General features: G+C 41.4%; 2 protein-coding genes across 5 annotated transcripts in view; one reads left to right on the forward strand and one right to left on the reverse strand.

Moving 5' to 3' along the window:
* Nucleotides 1–12,047, reverse strand: part of SLC38A12 (solute carrier family 38 member 12) — a 102,210-nt gene extending 90,163 nt beyond the window's left edge. For both annotated transcript variants that reach the window (XM_089536804.1, XM_089536796.1), the window contains exons 1-2: nucleotides 11,976–12,047; nucleotides 5,534–5,642 (exon numbers count right to left, since the gene is read on the reverse strand). In XM_089536804.1, the coding sequence (XP_089392930.1) occupies nucleotides 5,534–5,578 (45 nt within the window). In that variant the 5' untranslated portion in view covers nucleotides 5,579–5,642; nucleotides 11,976–12,047. The remainder of the gene's footprint in view (nucleotides 1–5,533; nucleotides 5,643–11,975) is intronic.
* Nucleotides 12,048–12,249: 202 nt separating this feature from the next.
* Nucleotides 12,250–22,272, forward strand: NAT9 (N-acetyltransferase 9). Of its 3 annotated transcripts, XM_089536815.1 has the most exons (8): nucleotides 12,262–12,324; nucleotides 14,737–14,871; nucleotides 15,139–15,225; nucleotides 16,989–17,098; nucleotides 18,007–18,147; nucleotides 19,070–19,129; nucleotides 19,703–19,797; nucleotides 19,892–22,272. In XM_089536815.1, the coding sequence occupies exons 2-8, from the start codon at nucleotides 14,834–14,836 to the stop codon at nucleotides 20,036–20,038; spliced, it is 678 nt and encodes a 225-aa protein (XP_089392941.1). In that variant the 5' UTR covers nucleotides 12,262–12,324; nucleotides 14,737–14,833; the 3' UTR covers nucleotides 20,039–22,272. The 3 variants fall into 3 exon arrangements, with proteins under 3 accessions (XP_089392947.1, XP_089392941.1, XP_089392954.1); XM_089536821.1 differs by lacking the exon at nucleotides 14,737–14,871 and having other exon boundaries at nucleotides 12,250–12,324; XM_089536828.1 differs by lacking the exons at nucleotides 12,262–12,324; nucleotides 14,737–14,871 and adding an exon at nucleotides 14,926–15,002.
* Nucleotides 22,273–22,278: the final 6 nt, after the last annotated feature.

The following is a 22,278-nucleotide window of genomic DNA, read 5'->3' on the forward strand; positions in this document are numbered from 1 at the left end:
TCATTCCCTAGCATCTCTACATAGGGCTCCTTCCCACTTGCAATTTAAACCAATTCCCAATTCGCCCTCGTTCCATGTTGTAAATCGATTCCAAAAGGTCCCTCATTCCCACTATGGGAGTGGATCTTTTTCTTACCCCAGTGTAATCACTTTTTTTGTGGCTGTTGCATGCTTGTTGTCCCCACTAGTTGCACTGCTTCAAATCGGGTCTGGGTTAGAAGGAAGCTGGGAATGGAGAGAGAAGGAGCCAGTTGGGGACAGAAGGAGGAAACCAGGGAATGGAGGGGGGAGGAGGAAGCTGGGGGACAGAAGGAAGAAACCGGGGAATGGAGAGAGAATGAGCCAGCCAGGGACAGAAGGAAGAAACCAGGGACTGGAGGGAGAAGGAAGAAACTGGGCAAAGAAGGAGGAAACTGGGGAACGGAGGGCGAAGGAGCCAGAAGGAAGAAAACAAGAAAAGGAGGGAGAATCTGGGGAACAAGGTAGGAGCATGAAGGGGGGAACAATGGGTTTTTTAAAAAGTAAAATTGATAGAATATTCGATTGATCGATCAATCAATCAATCAATCAGTCAGTCAATCAATTCATCAATCAATTGATTGAACAATCAATCAATCAATCAAATATTATATCAATTTTACTTTTTAAAAAATGCACTGGCACAAGTACAAAGACAGCACTGAGAGGGGTGAAATGGTGGATCTGCCAAAAATTGAGGAGGGACGGTAAACACCTCTCTGCCATTAGTCCCTCCCCTCCAGAAAGATGGATTTCTGAGCTGTCACTCCCACTTACTGAACTCGCTTCAGAATCAATTCTTCTGAAAAGAACCACATAGAAACTACTCTCTGGAAAAATTGCGTTTTTTGCCTTTGCCTCGCTTTCTCACGACAGGAATTGATCACATTGTGACAGGAACCAGTTTCAAATGGGAACGACAGTCATTTAAACCGATCGGCAATTCGCTCTATTTCACAGTGGGAACACGCTGATAGTGCTTGGAAAGTCTTCTGAAGAGCTACTCAGTCAGTATAGACCAGGAAGTGGTAATTTACAGTCTTCCAGATGTTGTTGGTTCAAAACATCATTCTCATCCATTGGTCATGCCTGTTCAAGCTAATAAGAGTTCAAGCCAGTTTCCCCACTCTTTTGCAAACAATACAGAGCTAAATAGATCAGTGGTTTGACAAAATAGGAATCACATTCCAATGATACCAAGATGACAGCATTTAAAAAACATTTCTTTTAGCTAACACATCGTATGCATGAGACCTGAACTGCAGAAAAGCGGAGAAAGTTAGGGGGAAAGGGGGGGGGGGGGAATCACTGCTACAGGTTTAGTAAAGGCTTTGGGAAACTCATAACAGAAAACAATCACATAACTCTATTCCCATTGCCATACAAACTATTTCTTCAGTCTAGAAATAATGCCATGAGAAACCAAGAACAGGGAACATATATAGGAGATTAAGTAAATATTTTTGACAGAAGTATTATCATGCAAAACACCCACAGAAACCCTTTTAAAACACTGTTCCTCATTTCCCCCCTGATTTCCCAGAGGATGAAAGCACTGAATGCCAGTTTTAACAACAACTGTTTTAAAAAAGAATTTTGCCAGAAATGTCATTCCCTATACACACCATCATCTGACCAGAACTCACAACCTGAATTGATTCTGCACATAAAGCCTTTCAGACCTTGGAGGTTTTCTTTGTGTCTGATTAAAAGGGCAGAGATTACAGGGAAATGGTTTATTTCAGAAACGGATACATATATATTTTAGGTCCTCTAAAAATGAGACAAGTACAGCTATTACTATCAAGAAGAGCTCAATAGGCTGGAGTTTCCTGTAATACTATAATTTTTAGTTTAGAAGATGCTTGGTAATAACATTTTGGGAGTCTAAGTTTTCTCGAAGAAGATTGAAATCAATCTTCCATGGACTAAGTGTACCAGAAAGTATCACTATCTGATTAACGTCTTCTCAAAATTCACTTGCAATCAGAAAACCACTACTCATGAAAACAGCTTTGTCAGAGAGGCATGATGGGTTATATATTAAAGAAAACAGTATACTGGTATGCCAGAAACACACTTTATATGCTGTAAATTGAGCACTTGTAGTTCTCATCTCTTTTTTGTACTGCTTCCAAAACCATCCAGTTTCCTGTAGTTTTTATTTAAGTGTGTAATCCTGATATTTAAAACATTTGTTGCAAGACTTCAGGTAACAGGACCAGATTATCACAATGTTTCTAACCAAGGAAAAAGAACAGAGCCACCCAATTTAAAAGGGAAAAAAACCCCACAACTTCACAGCATGCACTGCAGTGGCCCTGCATCAAAGATTATATCAATTCTAATGTGCTGTAAACATGTACCCAAAACCTCTGAATTGATTGTGCAAATATTTTCCTACTGCTTCTCAAATGAAACTCTCAACCTTAAAAAAAAAAAAGCTACTGCCATGTGGCAAGGAATGGGAAATTCAACAAAGCTGTGTAGAATGATTCAGATTTGTATCCTTTTGTAATACATTTATTCTATACCAAATAGTAGATCTTGCTGTCTTGAAGCTGATCTTATGTCATATAGGAAAAGACTTGTACTGTACAATGATGAATATGTTGCTTCTACACAGAAAGGCTATTGTCTCTGAAAATCAGAGCTGGAGACACAGCTTTCTAAAGTACTGTTATTCTAACTATTCTTGTAGATGGCATTGTGGGAAAACACAAAAAGCTTCTCGTTGTTGTTAGTTGCCCTCGAATCGACTTCAACTCATGGCGACCCTGTGGATGAGACATCTCCAAGTCTCCCTGTCCTCCACTGCTCTGCTCACTTCCTGCAGACTCATGCCTATGTCTGGCCCAATTAAGTCTATCCATCTGGTATGCAGTCTGCCTCTCTTTCATCTACCCTCAACGTTTCCCAGCATTATTGTCTCTTCCAGTGAGTCACGTCTCCTCATGATGTGGCCAAAGCACAACATCATCACTTTAATCACCTTGGCCTCCACACAGGTATTTCTGGCCTGATTCACTCAAGGACCTAATATTTGTCTTTTTGGCTGTCCACCGTATCCTCAACATCTTTTCCAACACCGCATCTCAAATGAGTTGATTTTCCTTTTTATCTACTTTTTTCACAGTCCAGCTCTCACATCCATACATAATGATTGGGAATACTGTACTACGGCTTTGATGATTCTAACTCTGGTGCTCAGCTGTATATCTTTACTCTTTAGGATCTCCTCTACCTCCTTCATGGCTGCCCTTCTTATTTCTAGTCTTCTTCTTATATCTTGACTGCTATCTCCATTCTGAATAATATTTGATCCCAGGTATAAGAAATATTTGACTATTTCAATTTCTTCATTGTCTAATTCAAATTTATATAGGTCCTCCATGGTCATTATTTTTGTTTTGTTCAGCAGCAGGCCTGCCTTTGCACTTTCTTCCTTGTCCTTCCTTAGCAATTACTCCTAGTCATTGATATTTTCTGGTATTAATATTGTGTCATCTCCATATCTTAGATAGTGGGTGTTCTTTCCTTCTATCTTTACTCCATCTTATTCTGAGTCTAGCCCTGCTTTTCGTATGATATTTTCTGGGTGCAAGTTGAACAAGTATAGTGATAATATGCAGCCTTGCCTGACTCCTTTGCCAAATGAGAATCGTTCCATTTCTCCATGTTCTGTTCTGACCTCAAGACAAGTGGCCTCTTGTCTTGAGTATAAATTTCTCAGCAGAACTATCAAGTGTATTGGCACTCCCATGTCTCACTTCCCTTCCTCCTCAGCTATCGGCTGCTTGGTCTCTCCTGTCGAGGGAAGGGGTGCTGGGATGCCCCCTTCCTCTTCAGCCGTCGGCTGCTCAGCTTTTCTTATACATAGCTAATAAAAAGTAAATCAGATACAAGCCAATATAAAATAGGGCATATGCCAAAACCAATATTTCAGTTTCTCAGAGTTAAAGACTCTTTCATTGTACCTTTGTTCCTAATCAGGAAGGACTAAAATTTACTTCCTGTAATGATTTGAAGTAGACGTATTTTAAAATGACATACAGATGGTACCTCGCATTGGGGAGACTGGTGAAAATATATTAAAATATAAGTATTAAGTGTTGGAAATGTTAAAAAAAAAACTATTGGTTCTTTTTATCATCAGTGGTGGGGATGTGAAAAAGCAAAAAACAAACAAAAAAAAACTGGCAAAAAATAGGGAAATGGATAAATAAGATTTTAGAATCAGAAGCTGGACTTAGACCGGAACTGTTTTAAATATAGTGGAGTTTAGCAAGCAGATTAAAAAAAGAACATAGTGTATTATTTTGTTATATGAATACAGTAGCAAACATACTGTATGCTAAATATTGGAGACAGAAGGATATCCCGTATATCAAGGAGTGTGTAGAAAAATTATGGGATCTGGCCACATCAGACAAATTAACCAATCTACTAAAAGGACATATTTGAAAACATGGCAACCTTTCATAAATTATGTTAAAAACAGAACCAGAAATAATTTGATTATAGGCTTTGATGACTAGATAGGAAAACCTTTCTAAATGGAAGAATTTTGGTTAAACTATTAGTTATTGTTAATCAATCTGCAAAAATGTAGAAAAGTTGGTTTATGAAATATGATTAGGCGAATCAATGGAAATCCTTCTTTTCTGTGCCTCAGTTCTGCACCTAACTTCTTAGGGAGCTGGGTATATTTAGCCTGGAGAAGAGATGGTTAAGGGGTGATATGACATTTGAAGGGGTGTTGCATTGAGCAAGCTTGTTTTCTGCTGCTCCAGAGACAAGAACACAGAACAATGGATGCAAGCTCCAGGAAAAAATATTCCACCTCAACATTAGGAGGAACGTCTTGACAGTAAGAGCTGTTAGACAATGGAACACACTCCATTGGAGTGTGGAGGAGTCTCCTTCCTTGGAGGTCTTTAAACAGAGGCTGGATGGCCATCTGTTGGGGATGCTTTGAGTGTGTTTTCCTGTATTGCAGGGGGTTGGACTGGATGCCCCTCGTAGTCTCATTCAACTCTATGATTCTATTTAATGCCTCTATCCACTGCTTAAGTCATTCTGATCTTTGGACTTTTCTTCCCAATTGCTATTCTAAGATATCATCATGTATCATGTTATTGCCCTTGGAAACAACATTGTTCAGTAATGTAGCTTTAGTGAAATGATGTACTTCAGGCATACACTAACTATTCCACAGAATGGCAAAGTATATAAACATTAACACAGTTTGTTTTTTTTCGGTGACAAGAGACATTAACTCTAGGAGGCTTTAAAGCATATGTCAGTGAACAGTGCAAACAAATGTGCAGTGCTTTTCCCCAGACACATTTTAACACAAGTGTAAAGAGATCAGGACAGTAATTTAGGAATAAAACATGTTCATTTTGGAAATCAGGAAGCAGCAGTAAAACTGCCTTGCATAAGAGAGCAATTTTCCAACCTCTAGTCAAAAACAAAACTGCAACAAGAACAGATAGAAATGCTAAATACTCACATAAGGAGAGTACAGCTCCCCTGTATCAGTGATGCCTCCAGCCATGTTTGAGGAGATGGAATAGCTAGGGTTAAAGAAGTCAGTCCCTTTGGATCCAGCCACCACTAACCTGTAAGAAAAATACAAACTGTTTACTGATCAGCAGTTTTAATACAAGACATTAATGTTGATCATCATCATACACTGGGATAAGTCTAGCTGTATAGTGTTGCTGTTAGCCTTCCCTGGAAGGTAAACAGATACTCACTCCCCTCAGAAAGTATTTGCATTACAACCCAAAGTTCTTCACTCCTGTGGCAGGCTAACACAGTTCTCATTACTGACCTAGCGATCTTTCACACATATCAATCCACCCACCAACCAAAACTAAACTTCTCCCTGTTACTGTGTAAGTAAGTACACAGTGGTTGCTCAAGTAGAATTTTGAAAAAATGGGCAATTTGGAGATGTTATCAACTTTGCAATGTATAATTCCTTGAAGAAACACACATGCTAACTGATTACTATAACAATTAAAATATGGAATTTAAAGTTTATTTCCTGAACTGAATTTCCCAGCAACCACATGGTCAGGAGGAGGGGCTCATTCTGCATCAATACCCTTCCATACCATCTAAACTGACGGCTAAAACTACAACCTTGGCCGAATGGAGGGTTAAGACCAACATCTTCCTTTTCTCTCTCTCCTGTATCATTATCACCACCTTTGCCTGATGAAGAAGCCAGGTGAGCTTCAAAAGCTTGCAATATGTATAATGTGTATTTTGGTTGTCCCAATAAAGGTATCACTGGTTTGTGACTTTTGGATGCTGCTGTAATTAAATGTATTTATTTCGAAAGAAAGTAAAGATGTATTCTGATAAATAAATAGGGCATGCAGAGTCCAAAACCTGTAACCCATGTGTTCTTTATATTTATATCTCATTGACGAGATGAGGCAAATTTTCATTCGGCTCTTTGTGCACAAGAAAACTAACCCAGAACTCCAGCTGGAAGGCTGACTGTAATAATATGCATTGTTATTTGGATGTGCCTCAGAACAGAGTGCTAAAGAAAAGCAAACTACCTAGTCAAGACTCAGTCTATAACAACAGTCTATAACTTCTGTGTAACTATCTTGCCCCAAAGGGAAGAAAGAAGCAGATTAAACCAGTTTAATTAACCATTTGTAAGGAGAGCCTTTGTGACAGAAGAGCAAGGTATAAATGTGCCACATGAAATGAATGAATGCATGAACAGAAACCAAAAATAAGAAAAGAAATAGTGGAAGGGTAAAAAGAAGAGAAATAAAAGCCAACAAAGAAAATGTCAACACAGAGGAAAGATGCAGTGCAAACTTGAGTACACTTGGGTCCAGAATAGATATAGTGCCATCCATCAGAGCAACCGAAAAAGGTACCAGCATCACACTTTCCCTTCCCAATCCCTTCTGTCTTGTCTCAGCAAATGCTAAAGGCAGGAATTGTTCCATTACTGATTCTTGTAAGCCAATCTGGTACTTTTTTTTTACTTGAAGAACAGGGGGGAAATTCATTAAATGAATAAATGAATGATGACAAAGATAAAATTTCCAAAAGTTAATAGAAGTATGAACAGTAAAAAATGTCCAAGGTTTGTGCTTGGAAGAATCATAAATTGTACCCTTTAACAGCAAACTCAAGTAGGTTGGTGCCTTCAAATATGGAAGAAAAGCAAGGTCAAACAAAAACCAATAATGGATTCTGCATATATGATCACTACTTTGCAAAGAAATGAAACAAATAAATGAATAAAATAATAAATAAATAAATAAATAAATTTTTTATTTATATACCGCCCTTCCTATGATCAGGGCGGTGCACAACAAGTTAAAACAATACAAATACATCCATCAACATTCAATACAATAAAACTGTTAAAACCAATACTAAACCCCATCAACCAGCTACCATTGCTGTCAGGGGGGGGAAGACTAGCTGGAACTGTCAGGGAATGCTAATCGGAACAGGAAGGTTTTTAGTTCCTTTCTGAACTGGGCCAGGGAGGTGGCCGAGCGGAGCTCTGTGGGCAGCGTATTCCAGAGGGTCGGGGCGATGATGGTATATGACCTCCTTGCTGTGGAGGCTAATCTAGCCCCTGGGACCCTCAGTAGTTGAGTAATAAATACATTTAAAATTAAAATAGAAGTTCCTGACTTGGAAAACAGAACAGTGACCACATTTGAACTTAATGAGAGTGACTGAGGCAGGGATGGAAACAAGGTTCTGAAGAACCTAGAGGTCAGGCAGTTTGTGAGGCTATCAATCCGGCCTGCAGCCAATAGCAGCTGGAGACACAGAACATTTGTGTCAAAATGTGGCAAAATCACTTCTGCATTCAGACAACTGATAGTAAGTATTCTATGACTGGGGGAGGGTTAAGAATGGAGAGATGTATTTCCATAACTATGTGCCACCTTGACACTAAAATACTTAGATTTGAGGATGGCATCTCTCCAGGCCTATACAGCATAGCAAAAGAAAACATGGGGCAAGAGAAGAAGTACCCTTTATCTCTTTCACTCTTGGGGAGGGAATGAGTTTCAAAAGCTCTGAAGAGCAGAAGACTCCTGTTCCAGGTTCTCTGAAAACATGCATAGGAACACTCCTCAGAGGGTGCATTTTGTGGCACTTGCATTTAGAAATTGAGAACTGAGTACACTGTAGAGCTCAGGTGATTTAGGTGGCATAAAATAAGAATACAAGGTCATGTCTAAAAAATTAGTGTGTCACTTAGGTGGGATCTATGCCCAAACACAGCATCACTTAGGCCCTAAACAGATGGGCAAAATGAAGAGCCTTCCAAGCACTTTGGGGGTATGGCATTCAAAAAACGCAGACACCTCAACCGCCCAGAAGTTGCACTTAAGGTGGTCCAAACCTGGTCACAAAAGAACCAGCAAAAAGCCACTCCTGCTAGCAGTCCATTTGGAACTACAGCAGTGGCCGGCTTCGGGACCACGACATCTGGTCACTGCAGCCCTGCAACCATCAGGGTGGTTTCCCCCATCTGCATAATCCCTTAGTCTGCAATCCTATCACAATTATCTGGGAGTAACTCCCACTGAAGTAAATTAAGTCTTATTTCTGAGCAGACATGTTATTCACAACATACAACTTCAGAAACCACGTAACTTTTGTACCTTATTGTCCCCTTTTGCATAGAAAAGAAAAGCTGTTAACTCAAAGTACTTTCTAAGTGGTCATGATTCAGTGCCAGCATGACTGCACTGAATGCTGTTACCTTCCCACCAAAGTGGTACCTATTTATGCATTCGAGCTGCTAGGTTGGCTGAAGCTGGACCTCAACTGCCAACCTTCCAATCGTCAGAATTGGCAGTAACCACTAAGCCGAGACATGAACTAAAATGCTTATGTGGCCAATAAAGATGGGTAGGTGTGGGGGGGGGAGGGAGGGAGAGACCAGGACTAGAATTCCTGTTTAAGGCATAACCAAGTCTGTTGATCTAAAGAAAAAAACATAAATCTCAATGCTAGAGGAAAAGTACAGTTAACAGGAAAAGTACTCCATGTGCTTAAATACACAAATCACTGATTGCCAGGCCATTACTTTTTATTGGCAACTATTCACAAGTCCACCTTTCTCCTTGAGGTAAAATAAATGCAGCTATTTACTGTAGAAAACACTCCTTCCCTTAATTCCTACTCATGTCTGCATGCCTCCCCAGAAACCATCCCTATCTATCTATCTATCTATCTATCTGTCCTTAAATTTTCCTCAACATCACAACAAAATGTAGAAAACCTTTAGCCAAACTGCTTCAAATTTCAAATTCAAGAGGCCATTTATAAGCAGCATAAATTTTACTTTTTAAAATGCAGTCTGTTAAATATGTCCAGCCTGCACAGGATACAGGCAGGCCTCTTTACAATATGTGATGCTTATTCCAGCACATTCCAGATTCTTGAGCATTTCATAATGCTGCATCTTCCCTACGTTCAATCATGCAAAATTTCCTAGCAAGGGAAACTTTCAGAAAGTTTTGTGATATTCTGAGAATGAAAGTAAGAGGAGTTTCAGCTTTGAGTATGTTTTAAATTGCTACTTGTGGTGTAAATTGGGCTTCCTCTGTACCAAGTTCAGAAACTTCAGTTAGGCAGCCAGAATAGTGATGGGTACATCTAGGAGTGATCATATTACACTGATATTAAAATCACTCCACAAGCTGCCAATAAGTCTGAATGCAAAGTACAAAATGGACCTTTAAAGCCATACATGGCTTGGGTCCAGGTTACCTATGGGATGTCCTTCTCCCCGTAACTCCCTCCATACACACAACTCCTATGGGGAACATTTACTCCACTTAGACAGGAGTAAAGATGGCAACTGTCATCCAGAGAACTTTTTCTTCAGCCACCCCTACATGTGGAATGACCTGCCGGAATAGATTTGATAGCTGAATATGCTATCTCAGTTTAAAACAGCATTAAAGACTAGTCTCTTCCAGCAGGCCTATCCAGTTTATTTTTACATTATGAATTTTAAAGTATGGACTGGTTTTTTAACATCTATATTGATCTTCTGTTCTTTTAAATGAATGCTATGTTGCTGGTTTATGAGGTTTTACCTATGTTGGGTGTTGCATTTTAATCTGTTGTTGTTCCCTAACTTGATCCTGAGACATTATTATTATAATATTATTATTATGTTTTCTACTTTACAACAGAGACCATTTACAACAGGTGCACTGAGCACACAATGTGCGGAACACAGGATAGTTTATCAGCATATCTTAGAATTAAAGATTTCAGCGCAAGATATTAAAAACATGTGATGCTTATTTGAGCAAACTCCAAATTCTTAAGCATTTCACATCTACATCTCCCCTACTTTTCAATCATGCAAAACATCCCAGCAAGAGGAACTTTCAGAAGGTTTTGTGATATTCTGAGTAGGAGAGTAAGAGGAGTTTCAGCTTTTTAAAGTTTTTAAATGTTGTAATATACTATCTGTGCTGTATTTTTATTTTCAGGCCCCTTGAAAGCAATCTTACAGGCGATGTGTGGCTCTCAGGGGTTGGCAATGAGTGCAAAGGCAGAAGTAAGGGATATCAAATACAGTCTTCTGGCTAGGCTAGGTAGGCTTACATGGGTGTAATCCTCTAAGAATTTGTTTCCATCTGTCTGTCTGAAAGAGAAGTTGGTAGGATGAGCTTTTTGTAGACTTGAGCCAAATGCATCTGACGAATCAGGCTCTAGTCTACAAAAGTTTATGCTACCAACTTCTCTCTTTCAGTTGGTCTTAAAGATGCTGGAAGATCCCTTTGCAGACCAAAAAGGTGCAGTTCAAGCTAGATCTGCAGTCACTCAACTTTCCACAAGATGAGATGGAAAGCTCAAGTCTCAATCATTTCTCAATATCTATGGTACTTCAGTCTTGTTTTCCTTCATGTGTACCAACATGGCTTTGGACCTATTCCTCTCACATACATCCCTGAGGAGTCAAAACAGACCACAGTCCACACCTGACTTGTTGTTGCTGTTGTTATTGTGTGCCTTGAAGTTGTTTCTGACTTATGGTGACTCTCAGGTGAACCTATCATGGGGTTTTCTTGGAAAGATTTGTTCAGAGGAGGTTTGCCTTTGCCTTCCCCTGAGGAGGAGTTGTTGTTGTGTGCCTTCAAGTCCTTCATGATTTATGGCAACCCTAAGGCCCTATCACAGGAGTTACATCAGAGGGTAGGCCACTGCTGTCCTCTGAGGATGAGAGAGTGTGGCTCGCCCAAGATCACCCAGTTGGTTTACATGGCTGAGCTCGGATTCGAACCCTGGCCTGGTGGCGCAGTGGTTAAATGCCTGGGCTGCAGCCACACACTCACAAACCACAAGGTTGTGGGTTCAATACCAGCCAGGGGCTCTGGGTCCACTCGGCCTGGCATCCTTCCATAGGTTTCTAAAATGAGTACCCAGCTTGTTGGGGCAATTAGCGTACACTTTGTAAACCACTTTGGGAGTGCTTAAGTGCACCACTGATGAGTGGTATAGAAATGTACTTGCTATTGCTGCATTGCTATTGCCTCCCAGTGACCTCCTCCAACGCTCAAACCACACAACGACAGCTTCTGGCGCCCCTAATAATAATAATAATAATAGTACTAAATGTATTTATATACCGCCTTGTCAAGATTAGTTCAGGGGGGAGGTTGCCACTGCCTTCCCCCGAGGAGGCTGAGAGAGTGTGACTTACTGCCCAAGGTCAACCAGTGGGTTTCATGGCCGAGGGGGGATTCGAACCCAGAATCCTAAGCCTTGATCCATTACTTGCCTAGGAGCATCCCTGGAGAGGAGGAGGAGGAGGAGGACAGAAAGGCCACTGAAAGCGGCCACGTCGCCTCGACCTCCCTCCTTCTCCTCGCTCCCTCCCTCACCCACATCCCCCCTCCTCCTCCAATGACGCCTTTTACCAGCAACACCAGCAGCCACCATCCGCGCGACGCTTCCCAGCCCGGCTTCCCTCGTACAGCGGGGAAGAAGGAGAGGCCACCCGCGGCGCATGCGCACGACCGGAGACGGCTCGCGCTGGGGCCCTTCTTCTTCTTCTTCCTCCTGCTGCTGCTGCTGCTGCTACCGTTGGGCCACGTGACGGCATCCTGAGAAGGGCGGGGCTAGAGAGAGAGAGAGAGAGAGACAGAGAGAGGCTGGGAATCACGCCTGGGCTGCCACTGCGCATGTGCGGGGCCTTGTTAGAAGTAGAACTTTGGTGGCGTGGCGTCTCTTGACACAGACTCTGGGGACTCAGAGCGGCGGAAGGAGGTGGGCTGCTCAGACGTTGTCTCTCTCTCTCTCTCTCTGAGGGGGATCTCAGTGGTCTCTGCCCACCTTCCCCTAGGAATGGGTCGGGCCTGAACAGTGGCCACCCTCAAGATAGTAATGGGGGGGTTTCCTTTCTCTCTCTCAGGGTGCATTCACACTTATGTTGTTTGATATTATTATTATTATTATTATTAATGTTTATTTATATTTCCCGCCTCTCCCACAGATCAAGGCGGGATTACGTCAATAAAATAATACTGTAATAGAAGTACCATCAAGAAAACACTAATACTGAGCTAACCGATATTCCTATTAGTTCTCCAAAATAGCATTGCATATTGGGTTTATGGAAACTTTATGTGTATTGTTTTATTACTTTGGTTTTTGTAATGGCCATTGGCCAGAAGCAACAAGGTTTGATATTGATAATACTGACAATGAGGTTTTCTTGCCAGGTTTCTTCAGAGGGGGGTTATCATTGCCATCCCCTGAGGCTGAGAGAGTGTGACTCACCCAAGGTCAAACACTGGGGTTCCATGGCTGAGTTGAGATTCGAACCCTGGTCTACAGAGCCCTAGTTCAACAAAATACTACACCGCCCTGGCTCTCAGGATGGTTCTACAGCAAGTTTTAGGATCGAATGAATGAATGAAGGCATTCATTCATTCAAGTTATAGAATCATAGAGTTGGAAGAGACCCCAAGGGCCACCAAGTCCAACCACATTCTGCCATGCAGGAATACACTATCAAAGCATCCCCAACAGATGGCCATCCAGCCTCTGTCTAAAGACCTCCAGAAAGAAGACTCCACCACTCTCCAAGGAAAGAGTGTCTTCCACTGTCAGACAGCTCTTACTGGCAGGAAATTCCTCCTAATGTTGAGGTGGAATCTCTTTTCCTGTAGTTTGCATCCATTCCTCCCTGTTCTATTCTCTGGAGCAGCACAAAACAAGCTTGCTCCATCATGTGACACCCCTTCAAATACTTAAAAAGGGATATCATATCACTTCTTAACTGTGTCTTCTCCAGGCTAAACATACCCAGCTCCCTAAGTTGTTCCTCATAGGGCATGGTTTCCATACCCGCCACCATTTTGATCGTCCTCCTTTGGATACGCTCCAGCTTGTCAACATCCTTTTTGAACTGTGCTGCCCAAAACTGGACACAGTATTCCAGGTGAGGCCTGACCAAAGCAGAATAGAGTGGCACTATTATTTCCCTTGATTGATTCTAGACACTATAATTCATACTGTACTGTCATAGAATCATAGAGTTGGAAGAGACTGCAAGGGCATCCAGTCCAACCCTCTGCTGTGCAGGAGCTCCTAGCACCCTGACAGATGGCCATCCAGTCTTTGTTTAAAAACCCCACTACACTCTGAGGAAGTGTGTTCCACTGTTGAACAGCCCTTACTGTCAGGAAGTTCCTCCTAATGTTTAGGTGAAACCTCTTTTCCTATAGTTTGAATCCATTGTTGTGTCAAACTGCATTATTGCTACAATGTAGATACACCCTGAGTCAATATCCCTAGGACTGGGCTGAACCTCATTGTTTATGTCTTAAACTTTCAACACCTCCAACCACCTATTCAGGAAAACAGCCTGAAAAAGAGCTGATTATAAAACAATATCAGACTAAAATTCCCAAAGCTTTGAAAAACAAAACAAAAAATTAAATTGAGATTTAAAAAGAAGGAGGGAAGGAGCGATAATGTGGTCATCTGCTCATCTTATCTGTTGGCTTTAAAGGGGGGCAGGTACACACTGCGTGTAATTATTGTTTCTTTATACCGTACTGTTGATTGGCATGGCACTTTGCAGTAAAACGACCAAAAACAATTGGGTCCTGCCAAAGGCATACATTCTAAGATGTATGTTTATACACAAACACTCACAAAGAGAGAAGGAAGGAAGAATATTTGCAAACACATCCAGATAAAATGCAGAACATACAATATAATATAAAACAAATGGACTAATACATGTCATCAAAATGTAAAAAATTATAAAACAATATCAAACTAAAATTCCCAAAGGTTTGAAAAACAAAACAAAAAATTAAACTGAGATTTAAAAACATGGAGGGAAGTAGCATAATGAGGTTATTTGCTTATTTCACGAGAGAAGAACAAGGTGGACTTGAAAATAACAACAAAACCCTCTTTTACTTTTTTGTAGCTTCTAGTGAATCAGTGTAGTTTCCAAAGAGACAGAAGAAACAAGTTTTTAATGGGTTTTTCAGACTATGTGGCCATGTTCCAGCAGAGTTTCTTTCTGACGTTTCACCAGCATCTGTGGCTGGCATCTTCAGAGAGGATGGTAAGGAGTCCCAAAACAGAAGGTTTTGAGACTCCTTACCATTCCAATACCATTCTTCACCATATCAAGCTTTCTTGCATTGTTTACTGCAGATCATAGAATCATAGAGTTGGAAGAGACCCAAAGGGACATCCAGTCCAACCCCCCTGCCATGCAGGAAATCACAATCAAGACACACACACCCCAACGATGGTCATCCAGCCTCTGTTTAAAGACCTCCAAAGAAGGTGGGCTGTGTTTTTCCTGCCCTCCTACAACAATGTCCTAATGCTGCTGCTGCTCAAAAGCTTCCATCTAGATAAAAGACAAGGAAGAAAAGGGGGACTAAGCAGTTGTAAAAAGATAGTAAAGATTGTAGGTATGCCTGTACTCTGTCAGAAAGGAAAGTAAAAGCATTTTTTTAGCAAACAGCCTATAGTGGTTTTATTGTCAGATACTGTTGGGAATTATATTGGTCAGATTTTATCTTTGACTAACATATCCTGTTGTTTCAGGATTTGGACTATGAGGATTAACCAGAATACTGTATTGCAAGGGAAGAGGGTGACCCTAGTACCATACACCTCTGCTCATGTGCCAAGGTATGTGCCAGATAACCTTCCTTGTCTCTATTATGAAAGAAAAAACATTGGTTTGAGAGCTCTTTCTTTTAATAATCATGGGAAATAAATTTTAGCAAGACCAGATGTTTGTCCATTCCCGTTGAAATGAAAATCAATGGAACAGATCATTTCTGCTGTCCAGGCTGAAGTTAGTTGCCGATTCTTTGATCTACAAGTATTTAAAGGGTCATGTGTAGAAAAGTAGGAGGTTAGCTTTAAGGATGCACAATTTTCACATATATTCATTGAGATATTCTTTTGAGTTCATTCTAAATTTTGTGCACACAATCATCGTTCATGTGAGGAAAAAGTTAATGATTAACTTTTTGTCTAGACCACACATACTAAAGAATCATCCAGTAAAAGTACTGTCAAGTGCCTGCTTTCTTACTTGAGAAAACACTCATAGGAAATAAAAGACACAGCTCAATCATTTGCATATTTATTCAGATGTTAGTAGCCCCAATGCACTGCATCCCATACACCTGTTGAGTGGCCACCAGTAGATTGGTAAGGCTGGGGGAGGCACATTAGTCCCCTATGAAGCCTTGGAGGGTCGACTCCCATCATAACATCCCACTTCAAAAAAAGAACACTTTTAAAAATTGTCCCCCAAAGGCCATTTTAGATCCAGGAAGGGTGTTTTTAGCCACAGGTTTTTGATTTTTAAAGTCCTCTCCTGTCCCTAAAATGATCCAGAGAATAAAAACATACCAAAAATGCCCCCAACCCTGATTGAGGGCAAAAAAATTCAAGGGTTTTTTTTTTCGGGGGGTGGGGGTGAAATTTTTTTGATTTCTTTTTTTTAAATTAACCTTAGGGACCTCTAAAACAGCCCTGGGTTTATATTCAGCCTCTGGGCCTCACTTTGCCCATACCTTAGAGATAAAGGCACCAGGCTTTTCTCTGTAAAGATCAGCCTTCTTTAGCACAGGGTTAGGTCATATTTCAACCTCCATGCCACCTTGTCCCTAGGTGTGGGCTTTTACTTTTTTCTCATAGAAGTGGATGGCAAATAATGGTGTTCCAGTGGAATAATATTATTATTATTAATGAGGACTGAACATGGCTGAGCCCAGCCTAAGCCATTTCATACCATCTTCATAGTGCCTTTCTAGGTTATGGTCGTGATCACATGACAGGCATGCTAGAAGAGTCTGGCTTAGTTGTTTATCAGTATAATAATAATAATAATAATAATAATAATAGGTTTTATTTATATACCGCCCAATCACTGGGAATCCGAGCGGTTTACAATAGAGGGGATAACAGTTCCCTGCCCACAGGCTTACAATCTAAAAGACACGACACAAAAGGAGAAGGGAATGGTGAGGGGGGGAGGGGGTCAGGTCCAGCATTCTTCTCTCCCTCTGAGGCCTGGACCAAGGCAGATGGACCGGAGGGAGGGCTCTTCTTCTTCAGGCTAGCCCCTGATGGTACTGGGCCAGCCTTCTCTCTCCCTCAGAGGCCGAAAGATGACAGTTAGGGAGGGAGGAGCCTCTTTCTTCAGGCTAGCCCCTGATGGTACTGGGCCATCCTTCTCTCTCCCTCAGAGGCCGAAAGATGACAATTAGGGAGGGAGGAGCCAAATATAAGTATAGGTTCCAAAGCATAAGTGTTACTGTACCAGTTATCCTAAACATCTAAAATGGGTTCAGGATAGAGACCTTCTTTACCTTTGTACCAATGTGTGTGTGATGTTTTGACAAGGATTATATTCTGTTTCTGAATTCTCTCATCAGATACCATGAATGGATGAAATCTGAGGAGCTACAACGTCTGACTGCATCTGAACCACTAAGCCTTGCACAGGAATATGAGATGCAGTGCAGTTGGCAGGAAGACACAGACAGTGAGGCTTTTAAATATTTGAAAGGGCTTGAGGATGAGGTAGTGAGCCCATATATTTATAGTCTGTTTGAAGATCAACTGACATAAAACAGCCATGTGCACTTATGAAACCACAATATGAAACAGATTACTTCCATGTTACAGTTCAAACTCCTGCTTACATCCACATGGTACTGCTCAGTAGCTGGGCTATGTGAACTTTATAAATATGAAGCTAAATGGAAATTTTCTTTTGAGCTTTACCTACAGAATATTCAAGTATCCCAATTCCTGTATGGCCATAAACATTTACAGTCAGACATGTTTCAGCGTGCTCCCTTCTTAATGTCCTGGAACCTATCCTCTTTGTTGAGGCTTGACCCAGTGGCTGTAAATAAATGAAAGGAACAGCACTAAAAAATCCTCCTTTGTTGTTGTTGTATGCCTTCAAGTCCTGTCTAACTTATGACAACTCTAAGGCAAACCTCTCATGGGATTTTCTTAACAAGATTGGTTCAGAAGGGATTTGCCTTCAACTTCCTCTGAAGCTGAGAGAGTGGAACTTGCCCAAGGTCACCCAGTGGGTTTCCGTGGCCAAGCGGGGATTGAACCCTGGTCTCCAGAGTCCTAGTCCAATACCCAAACCACTGTACCATGCCTGGCTGTCCCCAAAATACATACAGTTGTTCTACAATTTGTCCCTCCTTACATACAGTTAAAGCAGAGAAATCCAGTTGACATTTAAGTCTACATCTGCATTTCAAGGGAAATTTTACTACATTTAGAAAAGTTTTTATTATTGGATTTATACACTGCTTTCTTCCTCCAAATGAGAACGCATTAGGGATAGTTGGTAACCATTCTTGTTGAACCTTGCTTCCTCTTCCAGTGAATTGCAAATCATTTTAAATATTCTTTTCAATTCCCCAGAATGCACATTCATAGTACTTGATACAGATAAGTGGTCTAGGCAGAGAGCCACAGAGGAGGAGTGCATGGTTGGAGATGTAAATTTGTTCCTCACAGATTCTGAAGATCCAACAGTGGGAGAAATTGAAATTATGATTGCAGGTAACCTAATAGTTTTATGATTACAGATCTATCTGTCTTTCACTATTGAGTCATTTGTAGTAATTTATTGAAAGTTAGTTCTGTTAGGCCCAGTACACACGACCAGGAAGTGGTGTCCTGGCGGCGATAGTAGGGCTCGGGACCGTGCACCAACCACACGGTCCCGAGCCCTACTACATACAGGCAGCACACACAGGGGGCATGTTGATGATGTGAGGGCATCTGAGTGTCCACATGTCTCTTCCAAGAAGCGGCTTTGTAAGAGCTGTGACGCAGCTCTTACGAAGTCACAAAAAGGAGCCGCTCTAGGCGGCTCCTTTTTTGCTGCGCAGCAGTGCTTTATCGTTTGGTTGCTGCAGCAATACTATGCAGCAAAAACGGGTGGCATTTTCCAGCCCGTCTGTATCAGCCCTTAATCAGCAACAGCTTGGCCTACATGTCTCTTCTTGATACATTAGTGAAAGATTAACAATAGCTGTGGCTATATTTTGCCACTCCTGAACTTTCAGAAATGAAACATAGCTCTTAACAAACTGGTTTGGGTAAGCATGAAAGGAAGCCTTATTTTTTGTTTCTTATTTATTTCTATCTGTTCCAAGGGTGGTACTCATACAGCCCTTCAAATGCAAGTTCTGCCCTCCCTATTCAGCATAACCACTGGTGATGGATACTGGGAGTTGCAGTCCAACACTTGTGGAGTCCTGCCTGATTCCTTTTTGACTATCCTGCCCTAAATTAAAATCTACTATGTTTGACTATCCTGTAAAGAAATATTCACATGTGGTTAAGATGAAAACCTTGTACTCCCTACTCAGCTACAAAAGGATCTAGAAGTAAGAAGGTTGTATTGAATATGAAAGAGTCATAATCTAGATGGACAAAGAAGTGAAATGCACTTGGTAGTATTTGTTCTCTCTTTCAGAGCCCAGCTACCGTGGCAGAGGCTTTGGCAAGGAAGCCACACTAATCATGATGTCTTATGGTAAGAACCGCTAGTGTTGAGTGAATTAGTGTCATGTTGAAGATGCTGCATATCTGTGGAGGAAAGAATAAGCAAAGGAATATGCATGCTCAAAAATGATAGATGGGAGATTAAAAATAGAATGTGGTCTCGAAACTGCAACTATTTTTAATGGAGATTGCAGAGAGTGTAATAAACATAAAGTGAAAGAAAGATAGCTATCTGTAAGAGGATCTTGGGGGTTGTTTAGACCTGTTCTTTGGCCGTCTCCAATCCTTCTTTGACAGGTACCTTATTCACAGGTCAGCCATTTTGCTTCTACTGGTAACAGTGGAATATCCATTGCCATAAGCAGTATAGGTATAAGACATTGTCTCATACTGAGTCAAACTAGTGATCTTTATAGCTCAACACTGCCAGCACTGCTTGGTAGTTGCTTGCTGAAATGTTGGGGAGGTGTCTTTCCAGCCCTACCTGGAAATGCCAGGGGATGAACAGAAATACATTTTTCTACTGAGGTATAGCCCATTCCCCAAATTAAAGTGACATTTATATACATGAGGGACAGTTTAATTCTAATATTTTGTCCTATAGGAATGACACATCTTGGACTTACCACCTTTGAGGCTAAAATTGGATTGGAAAATGAAACCAGTATTGGCATGTTCAAAAAGATTCATTTTAAAGAGGTATGGTATTTTTCATATGATAAATAACTATTTGAATATATTGCTGTTATTCTAGAAAATGATTTTAATTTTGGTTACCTTTTGCACTGTCCAGGTGGGAGTAAATAATATCTTTAAAGAAGTGGCACTGAGAATGATTGTGAATGAAGAAGAGAGGCAGTGGCTGCTTCAACAAACTAGCCATGTAGATGAAAAAAATTACAGTCTCATGAAACTACAGACTCAGATTTGTGACAGCTGACAAGGCTGATCTTCCTTTATTTGGACTGTTGAAGGATGGGACTGTCTTCATTCAAACTCAAATTCATGGGCTCACTCCACAGCGTTTGTGATAGACAGACCGACAGGAGACAAGGCTATATTGGATCATAATTCAAACTGTCTTGTTATTACTCAACATATTCTGGTTACATCCTGTAAAAATGAGAAATCAGGAACAACTACACTGACATCCATAATCCCAGTTGAAAACAATATAATTAATGCTCCACATTTCTGGTGGTTAGGGGTGTAGAACCTCAGAAAAACTGAAAAAAATACAAATACAGTGAGCAGCACCAAAGATGCCAGCAAGGCCTGGGTGTGAGGCACACATTCCTCAGGCTTATAGAATCACAGTATCATAGAGTCAGAATTGACCACAAGGGCCATCCCAGTCTAACCCCCTGAGTAACAGGAATGCACAATAAAGTTCTCCTGAAAAATGGGGCCGCCTGACAACCCAGGCCGGCCCAGTTGCCACAGGGAAGAGCCGTGGAATTTCCCATGCCCAGGCGGCCCCCAGCATCCCTGGCGCAGGGATGCCAGGGCCAGGATTGGCCCGGGCAGGTGGAAGGGGAGGCACTTCCGGCCCAGCACTGCGGACTACAGGTCCCAGCGTGCCTCGGGACCCGGAAGTGCCCCTGATTGGGTGGTGTCATAACACGGCGCCGCCTGGGATTGGATGGGAGGCCAGGAGTTGGGACTGCCCCTCCTTCCCGGCCTCCCATTGGACACCTGGCCTATTTAAGGCCACGCGGCGCCCAGGCCAGCGCCACTGCCACGAGGCTCGCCAGGGAGGAGGACGCCTGGAGGAAGAGTGCAGTGGGACGGCGGAGGAGCACCTCTAGGACTGCCGCCACCACTGCCCCAACCCAAGCGCGGCAGTGCGCCCTCCCCCTCCTGTGGTTCCAGCCGCTGAGGCTTGCTGCACCCGAGCGGCCCGGTTTGTGTCCCCCTTGCTTGGGCAGGGCCAAACAGGCGAGCCTCCCTCATTGCTTGGGCCACAGGTTCCTCCTGCCCTCACACCCTGCCTCTGCATAGGGTGCCTATTGGGGGGCCTCCCCTCCAGAGCAGGGTAATTTTTTGGCCTGCATTATATTTATTTACAGTACTCCACTGAGTTTATTTCATATTGAAGTGCAAAACTGGCAGCTGAATGCATATTATCTGCAATATTCATATCCACATTCTGTCCACCTCTGGAGGCTTAGATAAGGGAAAGACACATCATCTCATTTCTTATATATTTATTGACAACAGTAGCATTTGTTTCACTTATGATTTGCTCATCTGTCCCATGTGCAGACGTACAGGAACTCACACTTTTGGCTTCTCATATTCCAAGATTACATGCCAAAGCCAAAGGTGTGGAAGTTTTACGTCTCCTTTTTGCTTTTTAACATTTTTAAAAATACTGTTATAGCAATATTTGGCAAAAACATAGACATTTCTTTAAAAGTAGTAAGATTGTCAATGAAAAATACTTCTTTTCTTGAATATTAAGAGGAGTCTCTAGAAGTAATTTCACAGCACAGCTTTAAAAAACAAACAGATGCTGCCCCTTTGACTGCAAACAGGGTATAGCTGAGTGATTTTAGAAAGAACAAGTGCTTCTGTTTGAATGCTTGTTCTCTTCACCAAGTACAGTGTTCACTAAAGTCTGTTTGATCCAGCATACATTCTTGTTTAGCACAAAAGGAAGGAAGGGTAATCTAAATGCTGCAGTTAGTTACAGATATATTGCAGTAAACCAAGTTCTGCATCTTGAAACTCAAACCTTTCTGTCATTCATCTCAGCTTAGCCTGCTACTGATCACTTTATGCACACAGTCTAAAATGGGAAGAAAAGATGGGCAAAGGATTACACTAACGTTGCTCTAGTAACTTAGCTAATATACAATTGATAATAGAAAAAGGAGAAGGAATGCAACAAAACAGGTATGAAAAAAAGGTTTTGCAGATTTTTTTTATTTGTGCATGTTTTTCAGGTGAAAAGGGTTAATGTCTACAGCTTCTTTGGTGCCCAGTGGTCAGCATACAAAAATGTAAAAGACTATTCACAAATAAAAACACAAGCCCAACCTAAAAGAAGTGTTTCCAGAGTTAGTGCATATCATGACAATTCTGCTTACACACAGAAATTACTGCAGAAATAAATAGAAATGTCCTGTAAAAAGCAGCAATTTCATTATCTTGTAAACTTTTGTTTTTATAATACAG

The sequence above is a fragment of the Sceloporus occidentalis genome, unplaced genomic scaffold, assembly GCF_023333645.1.
Source record: "Sceloporus occidentalis isolate IW3139 unplaced genomic scaffold, rSceOcc1.0.p SCAF_1, whole genome shotgun sequence".
Taxonomy (NCBI): Eukaryota; Metazoa; Chordata; class Lepidosauria; order Squamata; family Phrynosomatidae; genus Sceloporus; species Sceloporus occidentalis.

Excerpts from the sequence above, each read along its gene's own strand:
- NAT9 (XM_089536815.1), top strand. The coding sequence starts at position 14,834 with ATGGTCATCCAGCCTCTGTTTAAAGACCTCCAAAGAAG. Across the intron at positions 17,099-18,006 it reads TTGGCAGGAAGACACAGACA|AATGCACATTCATAGTACTT; the intron begins GTGAGGCTTTTA and ends TCAATTCCCCAG. Across the intron at positions 19,130-19,702 it reads ACTAATCATGATGTCTTATG|GAATGACACATCTTGGACTT; the intron begins GTAAGAACCGCT and ends TTTGTCCTATAG.